The sequence below is a fragment of the Corticium candelabrum genome, chromosome 10 (assembly GCF_963422355.1).
Source record: "Corticium candelabrum chromosome 10, ooCorCand1.1, whole genome shotgun sequence".
NCBI lineage: Eukaryota > Metazoa > Porifera > Homoscleromorpha > Homosclerophorida > Plakinidae > Corticium > Corticium candelabrum.
The window spans coordinates 3,754,186-3,767,058 of record NC_085094.1 but is presented as its reverse complement, the minus strand read 5'-3'; the positions used below and the strand labels follow the sequence as shown (position 1 = coordinate 3,767,058).

At 42.1% G+C, this 12,873-nt stretch overlaps 5 protein-coding genes and 1 long non-coding RNA gene across 7 annotated transcripts; 4 read left to right on the top strand and 2 right to left on the bottom strand.

Annotated features, from left to right (window-relative positions):
• Nucleotides 1-332: 332 nt before the first annotated feature.
• On the bottom strand, nucleotides 333-1,224 carry LOC134185245 (transcription factor Adf-1-like). Its single transcript, XM_062653026.1, has 3 exons — nucleotides 970-1,224; nucleotides 771-907; nucleotides 333-714 (listed from the first exon to the last, which is right to left on the bottom strand). The coding sequence occupies exons 1-3, from the start codon at nucleotides 1,222-1,224 to the stop codon at nucleotides 333-335; spliced, it is 774 nt and encodes a 257-aa protein (XP_062509010.1).
• Nucleotides 1,225-2,583: 1,359 nt separating this feature from the next.
• LOC134185244 (uncharacterized) lies at nucleotides 2,584-3,406 on the bottom strand. Its single transcript, XM_062653025.1, has 2 exons — nucleotides 2,926-3,406; nucleotides 2,584-2,847 (listed from the first exon to the last, which is right to left on the bottom strand). Exons 1-2 carry the CDS (start codon nucleotides 3,169-3,171, stop codon nucleotides 2,584-2,586), a joined length of 510 nt encoding a protein of 169 aa, XP_062509009.1. The 5' UTR covers nucleotides 3,172-3,406.
• A 182-nt stretch (nucleotides 3,407-3,588) lies between these two features.
• Nucleotides 3,589-5,026, top strand: LOC134186015 (uncharacterized). The gene is made up of 2 exons (XR_009970890.1): nucleotides 3,589-4,533; nucleotides 4,592-5,026. It is a non-coding gene; the product is annotated as an uncharacterized LOC134186015 (long non-coding RNA).
• A 1,557-nt stretch (nucleotides 5,027-6,583) lies between these two features.
• Nucleotides 6,584-6,989, top strand: LOC134185243 (RNA-binding protein PNO1-like). Its single transcript, XM_062653024.1, has 2 exons — nucleotides 6,584-6,787; nucleotides 6,834-6,989. The coding sequence occupies exons 1-2, from the start codon at nucleotides 6,584-6,586 to the stop codon at nucleotides 6,987-6,989; spliced, it is 360 nt and encodes a 119-aa protein (XP_062509008.1).
• Nucleotides 6,622-9,134, top strand: LOC134185518 (RNA-binding protein pno1-like). 2 transcript variants are annotated; one of them, XM_062653321.1, is made up of 7 exons: nucleotides 6,622-6,741; nucleotides 6,834-6,983; nucleotides 7,058-7,134; nucleotides 7,273-7,333; nucleotides 8,620-8,737; nucleotides 8,802-8,872; nucleotides 8,929-9,134. In XM_062653321.1, the coding sequence occupies exons 3-7, from the start codon at nucleotides 7,120-7,122 to the stop codon at nucleotides 8,994-8,996; spliced, it is 333 nt and encodes a 110-aa protein (XP_062509305.1). In that variant the 5' UTR covers nucleotides 6,622-6,741; nucleotides 6,834-6,983; nucleotides 7,058-7,119; the 3' UTR covers nucleotides 8,997-9,134. The 2 variants fall into 2 exon arrangements, with proteins under 2 accessions (XP_062509305.1, XP_062509304.1); XM_062653320.1 differs by having other exon boundaries at nucleotides 6,625-6,791; nucleotides 6,854-6,983.
• Nucleotides 9,127-12,554, top strand: LOC134185517 (transmembrane protein 104-like). Its single transcript, XM_062653319.1, has 3 exons — nucleotides 9,127-9,357; nucleotides 10,920-11,738; nucleotides 11,802-12,554. The coding sequence occupies exons 1-3, from the start codon at nucleotides 9,127-9,129 to the stop codon at nucleotides 12,345-12,347; spliced, it is 1,596 nt and encodes a 531-aa protein (XP_062509303.1). The 3' UTR covers nucleotides 12,348-12,554.
• The last annotated feature ends 319 nt before the right edge of the window (nucleotides 12,555-12,873 follow it).

Here is a 12,873-nt window from a genome sequence, read left to right as displayed (position 1 = left end):
CATTTACCTAATAAGAAGGGTGAACAAGCATCAGTTGAAAATACAACTCTCTGCTTTTGTGTCTGTTTCTCTCTTTCTCCCTCTGTGTGTGTGTGTGTGTGTGTGTGTGTGTGTGTGTGTGTGTGTGTGTGTGTGTGTGTGTGTGTGTGTGTGTGTGTGTGTGTGTGTGTGTGTGTGTGTGTGTATGTACTTCTAGGTAATGTAGACTTCAGTCTTTAGATCAGCTCTCTTTGATGATTTTGTGGCTTTTAAAAAAGCCGGTTAAAGGACCATACAGATGCTTCAATTCAAACATCTGGTTAAACGAAGAGAGCCCAGATATGCGTGGTTGCTCAATGCTGGTATTGGTGGCTGCTTTGCTGGTATTGGTAGCCAAATTTTGCCTCCAATAGTATTTCTTCGATTTTAATCTCCGCAATTGCTTTCTCACGGTCGGACAACTGTCTTAGTTTGGCTGCAATGTGTAATCCAAATAGCCCTTCTTCATCTAGCGATGGCTCAGTAGGATTGCTCTTCTGGTCGTTGATCAACTGAAGCATAGCTAAATCAACAGCTTCAGCATCCACCTTCCTCTTTTTGCCCTTGCCTCTGTTGGAACGAATTTCTCCCATAGGTGTTTGCACTACTCCTCCAGATAATGGCACTGATGGTGACGGAGTAGACTGACGTGTTGTCATTGATTGGTTGTGTTCAAACTGGTCTACTGCTACAATGCTAGGCAAAAGATTAAATAAGTTGTCAAAATTACTATTTCACTGATTCAAATGTACCTCTCACTATCATCATCATTGTCCTCCTCATCATCATCATGAACGCAACCATCATCTAGGGGGGGCACTAAAGTTGGTAACTGTTCTATAAATGTACAATGAACACCGTTCGATCCTACATACGGTACATTGTCAAACTACACGTGGTAATCATTTCTTACTGGCGATGTTTTATGGTGTCCAGGAGGAAGCTGAGAACCTCAAAGTACTCCCACAATGAGCTGTAGGGAGGTCCCGAGTCTCCAGAACGCATTGATTTAGTTTTCTTCTCTTCCCTCACGAACTTGTCGCGAAGACGTTTCCATACTTTCTGGCAGTCTGCCGCTGGGAGCCCAGTTTCTTCCGAGACCTCTTTCCAAGAGTTCTCCTTCAGACGCAGGTCTTTATACTCCCTGGACTTTACTTGCCACAGGCAGCCGTACTTACGTACACTTTCGATAAGCTTCTCTTCCATAGTTCACTCAGGGATATCACTCCCGGATTTGATAGCTGATTTGTCGACAAGAATCACGTGCTTCCAGTAGACGCTGGACCACTTCCGGTTTGGACGCTGGAGTTGAACTTGTCTCAACTTGAGCGTCAACGACGCTCACGGACGCTGACGACGCTGACGACGCTCATGACGCAACGTGCGAATGTTTACAATATGACGCCCGCCTGAGCGTCTTCGCGAGCGTCCCCGCGAGCGTCGCGAGCGTCGTCAGCGTCATATTGTAAACCAGGCTTAAGTTAGAGACTCTGTGGTTTACGGTGTGTGGTAGAACACGCAACTTTTGAGCTTGTCTGTCTCAACGACGACGTTCTGCACACTGCTGTGTTCGCAGTGGTAGATGTCACTGAAGATTCCTTCACAGAACCTCTGAATCACAAGTTTCTTGACACAAGTGCGTACGGTATTGCCATTTTGTTTATTTTCTTTCACTTTACAGGCTTTTGAGGTCGACAGCATACAGGTAGTTCACACATTGGGCTCCTAGGAGACTGGGCAGGCGTGCTAGAATGGTCATACCGTCATGTGTAGTTTTGCTATTAGAAGACCTTTCCCAGAAGAAGGCGAAGTGTACGTGGGGTTTAGGGAACATCAAGATTAGATATGATTTTGACAATAATGCTTGTAACTACCTAATTCTAGGAATCTGTGTCAACTAATGTCCCATCTTATACATGCTATAGCGTTTGTATGTCATAGTTGTATGTTCTATGTAAATCTTGTTTTACGAGCACTAACAACAGTTTCCTTGAGTGGTCTTTCACAGGTGGCAATGTTGGCTGGTAAAATCACTGGAGGTTGTCTGGCTTTGTGTTTTCGAAGAGGTGGATTCAGCTGCCGTTTATTTAGAACTGCTTTAAGGATTCCTTGCAGATAGCCATAGCTCTTTGATTCAGTGATGGGCTTTGCAACCCAGATCTTGGTAGGTTTGGGAAAAACCACCTTGTATCTCACTTCTCCGCCTAGTCAACCTTGTACGCGTATGGCCTGAGGTAATAGTAAATGACATTACCACGCATCGTAGACGGCTCACACCCAAGGACGTTCTTAGTGAGCATCCAAGATACTGTGTTATTAGATGCTACATCCTTTCAAACTCTGACTGACCCTCGATATATCCTCGCTACGCAGAGCAACATACGCGAGTAAAATATTGCTACGTCATCATTTCAAAATGGCGACTGCCATAAGGTTACGCCCCCATGTTCGAAGCTCAATTTCTCCGTTCAGAAAGAGTTGTATTAAGAAAGAAAGGTACCAATAGAGTCAGGGCACTTAGTACTATCATGAGAACGTTACTTGTAATTTCGTGGGAGTTCCCCTTTAAATGAATGCAATACCAACACTTACGCTTTGGCAAATGATCGAATTACCTGCAACCAGCAGCATTGGTTTCTTCTCACATTCGTCTCTAATGTTTTGAAAATCTTCACGTTTTACCCACACTTTGTCGCTAGTGATTCGGAGTTTTACGAACCACTCAAGAACATCTCCATAAACAAAGTCTTCCGTCTCGTTCACTAGCTCTAGGAATTGTCTTTTTGTCTCACTGTACTGTGTGAGTAGCGATAGAGTTTCGGCAATAGGCTACAGATATAGATATATATATATATATATAAGACAAGATGTTCTCGTTATACGTGTCAAAGATGGTTCACAACTTACCGGAGCCCTCGTTTGCACGTCTAAGCGATAGGAGAGTTTGATATGTGTGAGAAGTAGTTCTCGCAACTGCTCCGTACTGTCCGCTTCGCTTCCCTCAACATTTAGTGCCTCAGCCAAGCTCAGCAGCTCCCGGTACGATTTCGCATTCAAGACTTTCTCGACTGGCACAGGACTCGGTGGCAGAGGGCGCGGTCTTGGAGCTGCCTTCGGTGCTGTCTTTGACGCTTCTTGCAGCTGTTTAGACATTAATTGCTGGTTGAACTCTTGAGACAAAGAAGCAGTACAACTTCAAGATCAGATGCGTCGACCATATACGTAAATATGAACAAGTTGTGACTACTGCTAATTATCTATGGATTAGCTCATAGAACAGCCAATTAGTCTTTTCTGACAGGGTGGTCTTGGGTCTCTCAAGGGAATACCAAACGACACGGTTGTTTCTAGAAGGGGCGCTGGGTCACATATCACTACTTAGTAGTAGAAGGTTCGAACTTAACACGAACTGAAAACGTTCATCTTCTGGATATGTAGACTATTGTTACTGTTATCTAGGAGTGCAAGATGTGGGCGAAACCTCCCAGTAAGAGGTGTCAAGTGTCGCTTCTATTTGCGACGAAAAATGGGGCAGTTAATTAACGCATGCAGCGAACCCGATGCATGATCAGATTGCCGCAAATCGATTGATGGCAAGTTTACTGGTACCAGATTTTCAAAATATGCGTCCTGTTGTCTTGAATGGACTGCGAAAACGCAGTTCCACAACGAAAAGCCAAGTCAAAAGCAGAAAAGGCTAACTTCACAGTTCTTGGCAATTGTTTGCTAGTGTTTTCGCCTCTCTCTGCCACGCCTCCGCGGTCTTTGCCTAGGGCAACTTTGAAAACAGTGGCCTGAAATTTAAAACGCCAATAGTTTCGCATAGCCAGACCCTACCCGCCATCATACTTCCGACGAGAAAGGGTTTGGTGAAATGCCTAGCAATGCAATTCTTGTTCTGCGCTCTTCCAGATTCGTGGGAGGAAAACATAGCGGAAGGTCTAGAAATAAGCAGGTGTCACGCAATCGCATTCCACTCGTGTCGCGTGTGTTGATACGGGCAATTACAATTCTAGTTAATCACAGAAGTCGTCTGTGAACGGACGTCATCAGAGAGGCTTTCGTCGATCTTGTGGCATGGGGCGTGCCTCTGTTTAGCCATCTACGGTCTTTCTTCTCCGTCTGTCCGCCTAAATTTAGATTGGCTAAGTCTCGTTCAGTTACTGCATACTTGTTGTAACGTGATGTTTGAATCCTGAGTGCCTTTAGAGTGTCTTTGTGTTATTGTTTGTGTGACGTGTGGTGGGATTGTATAAACACCCCTCTGATGCAGAGCCGCGCAATCCACGTTTTTCTGTCTCCCTAGTACGCTGTACAGATATACTGTTCAACGCGCTGGTCTATCTACGGATGAAAGAGCGAAGCTTTGAGCAAGGAGAGAAGGTTGCCACATGGAACAGACAGAGGTCTGGGTTGCGGAGTCTGAGTTGTGTTAGTCTTCTCGTCAGACACCTGTGATCGCCCTGGAGACGTCTTCCACCTCAGTTGTTTGACTGGTCGTCTTGCTTACTTTATGTAACCGTACGTAATTCGTTCCGACATAAATTTGTATCAAGTTCAGCGACTGTCGCAGGTGCCACCGGTCTGGCCGGGGAGATTGAGAAAGACACCAAATATGATGACATGTAGTGTCCTCTTATGGTGCACTCGTCTATCTTCTTGTATTGGAGCTTGGATTCGCGATCCTGCCAGCCTGGAACTTTGAGAACCATTGCTACCAAAAACAATCACTTCAAACAACACTCCGTTTTCACAGGGCCACAATAACCTTATGCAGCAGCTGTCAGTTAGCTTGTGAAAGTATAATGCTAGACTGATAGAAAGTAGAGTACTTTTAGATTCAGATGACTGTTTTTGGGATTTGCCTGTTGTGTCTGTTTCTGCCTTGTTCTAAGGAGCAAGGCATATATAAGGCATATATATATATATATATATAATATAAAAATATATATATATAATATATGTATGTATGTATGTATACAAATACATACTGTGAAACAAATGTGAAACAAACTGACAGAAAAAAGAAGCCAACAGTCAAACAAACAGATAAAGATATATCAATAAGATGAAAGATAGTAAAAAATAAAAATATATGTACGGTTAGACGGGCACAGAGCTTTTTGCAAGAGAACTTTACATGCAAGCATAGATATACTCGTTGACATTCTCACGCACGCTCTCTAACCGAAATGTGGTATCTATAATAAACAGTAATTGATAAATAACTTAACAACAATTAATGTTAACGTACATAGCTCAGTTATCTAGAGCTTGTAACCATTGGTCAAATTTGATTTAGTCAAAAGAGCTATCAAAGTTGAGGCACTCTTAGCTATCTAGGACATGCAATACCATGCATACACGCTCAACATTTTGATCATAATTTTTTATATACTTGCAACTAGCAGCATTGGTTTCTTCTCACATTCGTCTCTAATGTTTTGAAAGTCCTCTCGCTGTACCCAGACTTTGTCGTTAGTGATGCGGAGTTTTTCAAACCATTCAAGAACATCTTCACCGTAAACGATGTCTTCTGTTTTGTTCACTAGCTCTACGAATCGTTTCTGTGTATCACTGTACTAGCTGTTTGAGTAGCGATTGAGCTACGGCAATAGTCTATAGATATGGGACAAAACGTACTTGTTACGTGTACAAGTACTAGTGTAATTGGCACTGTAGATAAAGATATAGTGCTGACCTAACGGAGGACCAGTTCGATCTACGTGACGGTCTTCTAATATCATATGTGTGAGAAGTAGTTCCCGCAACGTTTCACATTCATCCACTTGTCCACTTCGCTTTCCTCAACATTTAGTGCCTCGGCAAGCGCGCCAGCTTCGTCACCGATTGCTCATTCAAGACTTTCTCGAGGGGCACCGGACTCTGTAGCAGAGGGGCGTACCCTTGGAACTGACTTTTGTTTCATCTTCGACGCTTTGTGCAGCTGCCTATACATTGATAATCGAGCTCTCGCAGACAAGGAATCGATAGAACTGCCTTGCCTCCGGCTCGTAAATGCGTGCAAGCTGTAATTACTGCTGATTTTAAAGTTCTTAGCCCACGTACCCAGTAAGGCGTTTGGGTCTCGAGGGAATACTACGCGACACTGTTGCTTTTGGCAGAGCGACACATCACGACTTGTCAAATTGAAGAAGGGGTTTGGATATTTACACAGGTTGCTTTTAGCATCGGGCACTCGATCAAGGTACAGTATTCACATTTCAGTTACTTCTAACGGTAAGTGGGCGGAAACAGAGGCTACAGCACCGCCCACTGCAGCTACGGGACAAAACTACAAAGTAGCTAGCCGAGTCCCCAAACTCTGGTGCCCGTATGCCTTAATTTGGTTTTGAGCATCTTGACGAGTAGCTAGGACACGTCTAGTTAGTTACGCGCTTTCGTCATTCCCGGATGTTCAATCCTCAGCGCACCAGTCTATCTAGTTGGTTCAAAATTGAAAAATAAAGATAAGGCGTAGTTCTTGCAAACAACTGAATTTAGAAGTTTGAGCCCATAGCTTGCAGCAGTAGATTTGGATACAGGCCACTCGGTGCGCGGCGGTATGGTCTGGCTACGCGAGACTACTGGCATGGACGAGTCGGAGGAGGTGAGGGTTGTCACGCAGAAGCGTAGAAAGGATCCCCAAGTGGCCATGGAAGCGAGCGAATCGTCGAATTCAGCGAAAAGAGCGCAATATCCACCGGTCGACGTCTCGAAAACGTCAGTAGGTTCTACGACTGGAGTCACTCTTCCCTGTTGTCCTTTAGTGTGTAAGTCCACACGTTGTCATTTCTGTGTATGTTTGTATCTAGAATAGCAAGTCTGAATTTAGAAGAATACCCGTACCACCACATGGATTTTCTCCTCTCAAAGAGAGCTGGATGAAGATCTTCACTTCTGTTGTGGAGCATTTGAAACTTCAAATCAGACTCAATTTGAAGACGAAAAATGTGGAACTGAAAGTATGAAATATAATGAATACAGTACAGGGGAGTCTAGCCGAAAATTTCTAGTTTTTAATTGTGTGTTCGTGTAGACTTCAGAGGTGATGACTGATCCTAGTGCATTGCAGAAAGGAGCAGATTTGTCAAAGCATTTATGTTGGGATTTGAAGTTGGTGTGTGTGTGTGTGTGTGTGTGTGTGTGTGTGTGTGTGTGTGTGTGTGTGTGTGTGTGTGTGTGTGTGTGTGTGTGTGTGTGTGTGTGTGATCTATATTTAGGGGTGAAACTAATGTGTCTTTGTGTTTTCAGGATTCATTAGCTTTAGTTCGCCTAGATGATCTTTATCTTGATTCTTTTGAGATTCAGGAAGGTAAGTTTTAATTACTGATAGAAGTACGTCATTTAGGCGGCAACTTGTTTTATTGGGCAGTTGTGTTCCTTTGGTTTGTTGCAACTGCCATTCCAACTTTTAACAATACTGACATGACGGTATTGATGATAATAATATTGTGATAGGGGTGATATGAGGTGATTATTGTTGTAGCTATAATTATAGTTATTTGTTATGTAACATATATAATATGTTTACGTCTACTGTTTGTCAGCGTAGCTATTTTATAATTACAGGAGCAGCTGAATGTCTTTCTTACTTGTTGTTTCTTAGTAAAAAGTGCTTGTGCTAGATACCTACTTTTCAGATGCACATCATGCAATTTTAGAGATTACCAGTGTTGCACCAATACTAGTACAGTACATGTATCAGTATTGGTATCAGCTCTGACACTGGGGTTGGACAGTAGTATTCGTAAAATTTCACTTGCTGATAGGCCTACATCGCACTTGTGTCTGGCTCTTCAAGAGTAACGGATGTGGTTGTATCGCAGCGACTCGTGCCAGTGGCATTTGGTATTATTTCGTGGTCTCAGCAGTAGAAACAGTAAGACATCATGTAAAATATGCTCAGAGAGCATTTTTGAGAGGTGGAACAAATTCAAGAACTTGCAGTAACACTTGCAGAGTAAGCACCTTGACAAGTTTAGGCTGCTGGAGGATTCAGAAAATTAGTGCAGACAAGACGATCAATAGAGCAATGCAGAAGAGGCAACAGTACGACTTCAATCATCCCCGGGCTTAGCAACTTCATCATCTTATCAGGAAGATGGTTGCCGTAGACAATCAGAGTACTAATGTTGAGGTGAAGACCAAGGCTTTTGTTTTGAATCAATGCTCTTTCTGATTTAACAGTTAATAGTATTGGCCGATACTTGGAAACCGAGGTCTCGACGGGTATCGGTAGTATCAGTAAAACGTGGTATCAGTGGAATACTACCCAATGCTATGAACAACTTCTGTTAACCTGATAGAGTGACCATGAACTGCATGCACTCTAGAAAGGTATTGATTTATTTTACCAGGATACCCATTGAACTGTCTTGTCAGTTGATGTCTGGCACATAGATGCATGGTGTTGGCAATACATGCTGCACATGTTTAGGTATGCGTTTAAGCGAGCAACTGTTGTTTTTGTTGTTGTTATTGTTGTTGTTATTATTGTTGTAGTTGTTTATGTATCAACAGTATCATTTGGGTTCTGTTTGTATCTAGTATGTTCTGTTTGTATCTAGTACATGTATACATAGTATGTTCTCTTTGTAGTGAAGCCTTTGAAGGGTGAACATTTATCAAGAGCTATCGGTCGAATAGCTGGCTCGGGTGGAAAGACCAAGTTTACAATCGAAAATGTAACTAAGACTAGAATAGTACTAGCCGACAGGTACAGACTTCTTCAGACACTGATTTGCCTTTTAAATTAACAAAATATTATGTCATCTTTACAGCAAAATTCACATTCTGGGAGCATTCCAGAATATCAAGATTGCTAGACGAGCTGTCTGCAGTCTTATCTTAGGTTTGTGATGTTGTCATTTTTTAATATTAATGATATGATTTATCCATTTCTGTTAGGGAGTCCACCTTCGAAAGTTTATGGTGCGATGCGGATAGTAGCAAGTCGTTCATCAGAGAGATTTTAATGTTATTTCTATTGCAACGACATTGCTTGCTAGAAATCTGGAGATACATGCTACTATAGTGTCAGTTGTGATTAAAATTATAATTACCGAGCGCCGGTCTTGCCACGCGAGGCGAATAAATCACATTAGTATGGATGATATGAGTGTTAGCAGAGAGTCAACTGGACGAAGGATAGGCACATACGGCCTTGCGATTGGTTTCTTCTACACCGTCAATTTTAGCGTCGGTATTGGCTTCCTCAATCTACCGCGTTCTTTCTACAATGCCGGCGTGCTGGTCTCGTGCATAACTCTGGCCGTTATCGCTTTCTTCAACGTTGTTACGACCATTTGGCTTGTAGAAACTATGTCCAGAGCTCAGGTGAGTAGGTGTGTGGGTTGCACAGCTACAGATGTAATTTGTCAGGTCGTTTTCGACACTTGGTTAGCTGCATAGTCTAGAGCATTGTTTTTGGGGGCCATGGAAGTAGCCTACCACGGGCGAGTTCGAGCCATGGGAGAGTCATGGACCCCCAAACCTTTGGGGCGTATCGTATGTCTTACGAGCCATATATTTTATTCATTAATTGTGAAACTGATACTACACTAGAGTACATGCATGCGCGTGCGTGCATGTGTGTGTGTGTGTGTGTGTGTGTGTGTCTGTGTCTGTGTCTGTGTCTGTGTCTGTGTGTGTGTGTGTGTGTGTGTGTGTGTGTGTGTGTGTGTGTGTGTGTGTGTGTGTGTGTGTGTGTGTGTGTGTGTGTGTGTGTATCTCTACTTGGTTGCTGCTGCATGCGCGTACAACTGTACTTATGGGGGGGGGTTTGGAGGGGTGCCAACGACCCAATTGACCCACTTCACTGTTCAGTCAGAGGTCCGCTCGTACCTCTGTATAAGACCAATCTCCATGCAATATATATATATATATATATATATATATATATATATATATATATATATGCACCAGCTATAGAAGCTGTAGCTGCCGAAGTGCTGGCCTGGGTCCCAAGTTCGAGTATGTAGTTAGATCGATGTAAGCAGATTTAGACTCCAAGACTGCAAGGCGTTTAATGTGCAGTGTACGTCACATTCAGTATTACATTTATACTGTACTATGCATATTTACCAATGTCTTCCAATAGAACTGGCAATTAATAAATAGATACATTAGAATAGAGCATTTTGAACTGATTGACAGGTTCAGTGACTAGAGCACTGAAAGAACCAACCCATAAAATGCCCCAGGTAATGAGGTGAATGTCTTGGCAGGCGTTTGCTATCACCTATGGAACAGAATGTTTAATACCCGTAATATGACAAAGTCTGTCTTGAAATTGCTTCAGCTGGTTAACCCGAGGCACACGTGCGTTAGGGTTACAGTAATACTTCTGTAGACCAAGGACCAGCCAATTGGATTGCATAGCATGCTGCATGCCCTCATTGTTAGCATTCGTGTTAAATAGCATGCCAGGCGATGTGATGATGTGGCTGATAGTTAATTATCAGCTGTTCTGTGCTATTACTGTAGAAATCAGTCTTAGCAGCCAGGGTTTAGCACTTTACTGCTTCCTCATTTTGAATTTTGTACTGCAATACAGTAATAGCAACAATTCTGATTTGATTATACAACATGACAGTAGGAAAGGAAACAGTGTGTTCTTATTGATTATTATTTAATTAAAATTTAATTATTAAGACAGCAAATTGCATTGATAGAGTCTAAACAATTGAAGAGAAACATTTCAATACAAAATTACAAAACAGTTGTTAATTGCCATTTTGAGTATTTCTTGTGCAATTTATATACTATTATAATATGGTACGTTACATTGAGGTAGAGGCACTCTCTGCATGTCAGATCATTGTTTTTGTGATGCAAAAATATTATCTACAATCTGTATCTGAAAGCGTAGTACATTGTCTAAATGATGTTTTGCTTAGGCACTAGAATACAGTGGAAAGATGATCACACATAGTTTTTTGGACAACTCTGATAATCAGAACTTACTGGAAGAAATCGATGATGAGAGACAGGAAGATGACGAAATCTGCTTACCTACTATGCCTGAATATGTTATTAGATCAGACAGGAAGTTTGATGGTCCGGAAATGTGCGAGATCTTTCTTGGCAAAATAGCGAAGTATATATACTTAGGTATTATGGTGTTGGGAGTCTTTATGGATTTGTGGATCAAGGGCACTGTGGCTGCGACTGCATGGTCTAGTAACATACCTCTTAATGTGGGAATATTTGAAAAGTGTACAAGGGACAATCTAGAGAACATTTCTCTTCATCCTGAGGGAAAGTGTTGGAATAACTACAGCCTGTGTATTCTGCTATATGCACTGATTGTTGTGCCGCTGTCATGTCTCGAGCTGAGTGAGCAGAAGTGGTTTCAAGTCGTTCTCAGTGTCATGCGACTGTTACTTATTTTTAGTATAATAATATACTGTGTGGTGATGAAACTGATGGGATCAAGTCCTGTTCAAGACGAATCTGATTCTGACAAGGCTATTTCATCGAATCACTGGATTGGTGGATCTTTGGCGGGATGGTTGGCTGCCATTCCTGTCTTTGCATTTACTCAATCGATTCAGGTCAACATTCCGACTCTCACTCAACCGATCGAGCCCAAAAGGAAACTGAGAGGACTCTACACTAGTGCATTGTTGACATTGACGGTACTGTATGTGATTCTGGGTGTTGTCGTCACAGCCTTTTTTCAGTCATCAGTAGACAAAACACTTACACTCAACTGGGTAAGCAACTTAGTTTATATTATCAGTCTGTGAGTAGAGTGTTTGTTTGTCTTTGTGGGTCAGGAACCGTTGACATCGCCAGAACATAATGTTTTTCTTCGGATTTGGGCATACTTTGTAGTCTTGTTCCCATCTTTCGATGTCACGTCCGCGTTTCCTTTAGGAGTTACAGTTCTAACAAACGTCATTCACTCGGCTTTGGGTCACGATACTCCACAGAATTCCTTGCTTCACAGTCGGTCAACACGAGTAGTGTATCGACTGGTCTTTGCATTGATTCCTCTCATCGGTGCGACGTTTATCACCGAGTTAGAAACTTTACTTCGATATGAAGGCTTATTGACATACATTGTATTTTGGGTATTTCCCGCTCTAATGCAGTACTCATCAATGAAAATGTGCAGGAAAGTTTTTGGCTTGCAACGATGTATTTCCCAGTCTATTTCCAAGACTAGATCTGATGTTGCTTGCGTCATCTCTGTCAAGCCAGGTGATGAGTTAAATACCCCGTACTCTACTCGTTTCAGCAATAATTGGATGGTTGGTTTGGCTCTCTTGTTTGCCTGTTTTCTTATCATTGCCAGCATTGCAGGGATTATTCTTAAATAGTGAAGGGACTTGACTGAAGATACAAATCTGTGTTTATCATACGTGAATTATCAATTGATCTTGCCTGCTTTCAAATTGGAAATAGTAAGATTGTTAATGCCGTTTGTGTTTTGGAACAGTTAGCAAGTGTAGACATGTGATTGCTGTCAAGATTAGTCGAATGAACTTTTTACAGTAATTCTCAAAGCAATAGAATGAATTCGAACACGTTTACTTGTTTGGACATTTGATTGACTTATGCAACCCTTAATGGCAAGTAATGCCAACAGAATGTAGACAATGATTTTATATACTATTTATGCATGTTTGTGTGCTTGCATGTAAAATACTGCTTTAGGTTCGTTGTCATTCAGAACCTTTGAGCCTGAAGAATTAATACAGCAGCATTGTCTTTGTGAAAATAAGAGTAATGGCTTGCAGGTGAAACAGTAGGAGTGGACAAGAACTTCGCAGATCGTAGAGTTTGTGTCAAACTTGGTTAGTTTATCAGTATCATTGATTGATCTTATGTCATTTATGCTGTGTG

Coding starts and splice junctions, on each gene's coding strand:
- LOC134185245 (XM_062653026.1), bottom strand. CDS start 1,224: ATGGAAGAGAAGCTTATCGAAAGTGTACGTAAGTACGGCTGCCTGTGG. Junction 908..969: donor CATTGTGGGAGTACTTTGAG/GTTCTCAGCTTC, acceptor TACCACGTGTAG/TTTGACAATGTACCGTATGT. Junction 715..770: donor AATGATGATGATAGTGAGAG/GTACATTTGAAT, acceptor TCTTTTGCCTAG/CATTGTAGCAGTAGACCAGT.
- LOC134185244 (XM_062653025.1), bottom strand. CDS start 3,171: ATGTCTAAACAGCTGCAAGAAGCGTCAAAGACAGCACCGAAGGCAGCT. Junction 2,848..2,925: donor ACGTGCAAACGAGGGCTCCG/GTAAGTTGTGAA, acceptor CTATATCTGTAG/CCTATTGCCGAAACTCTATC.
- LOC134185243 (XM_062653024.1), top strand. CDS start 6,584: ATGGTCTGGCTACGCGAGACTACTGGCATGGACGAGTCGGAGGAGGTG. Junction 6,788..6,833: donor CTCTTCCCTGTTGTCCTTTA/GTGTGTAAGTCC, acceptor GTTTGTATCTAG/AATAGCAAGTCTGAATTTAG.
- LOC134185518 (XM_062653321.1), top strand. Junction 7,334..8,619: donor TTCTTTTGAGATTCAGGAAG/GTAAGTTTTAAT, acceptor TTCTCTTTGTAG/TGAAGCCTTTGAAGGGTGAA. Junction 8,873..8,928: donor TGTCTGCAGTCTTATCTTAG/GTTTGTGATGTT, acceptor CATTTCTGTTAG/GGAGTCCACCTTCGAAAGTT.
- LOC134185517 (XM_062653319.1), top strand. CDS start 9,127: ATGGATGATATGAGTGTTAGCAGAGAGTCAACTGGACGAAGGATAGGC. Junction 9,358..10,919: donor AAACTATGTCCAGAGCTCAG/GTGAGTAGGTGT, acceptor TGTTTTGCTTAG/GCACTAGAATACAGTGGAAA. Junction 11,739..11,801: donor AAACACTTACACTCAACTGG/GTAAGCAACTTA, acceptor TTTGTGGGTCAG/GAACCGTTGACATCGCCAGA.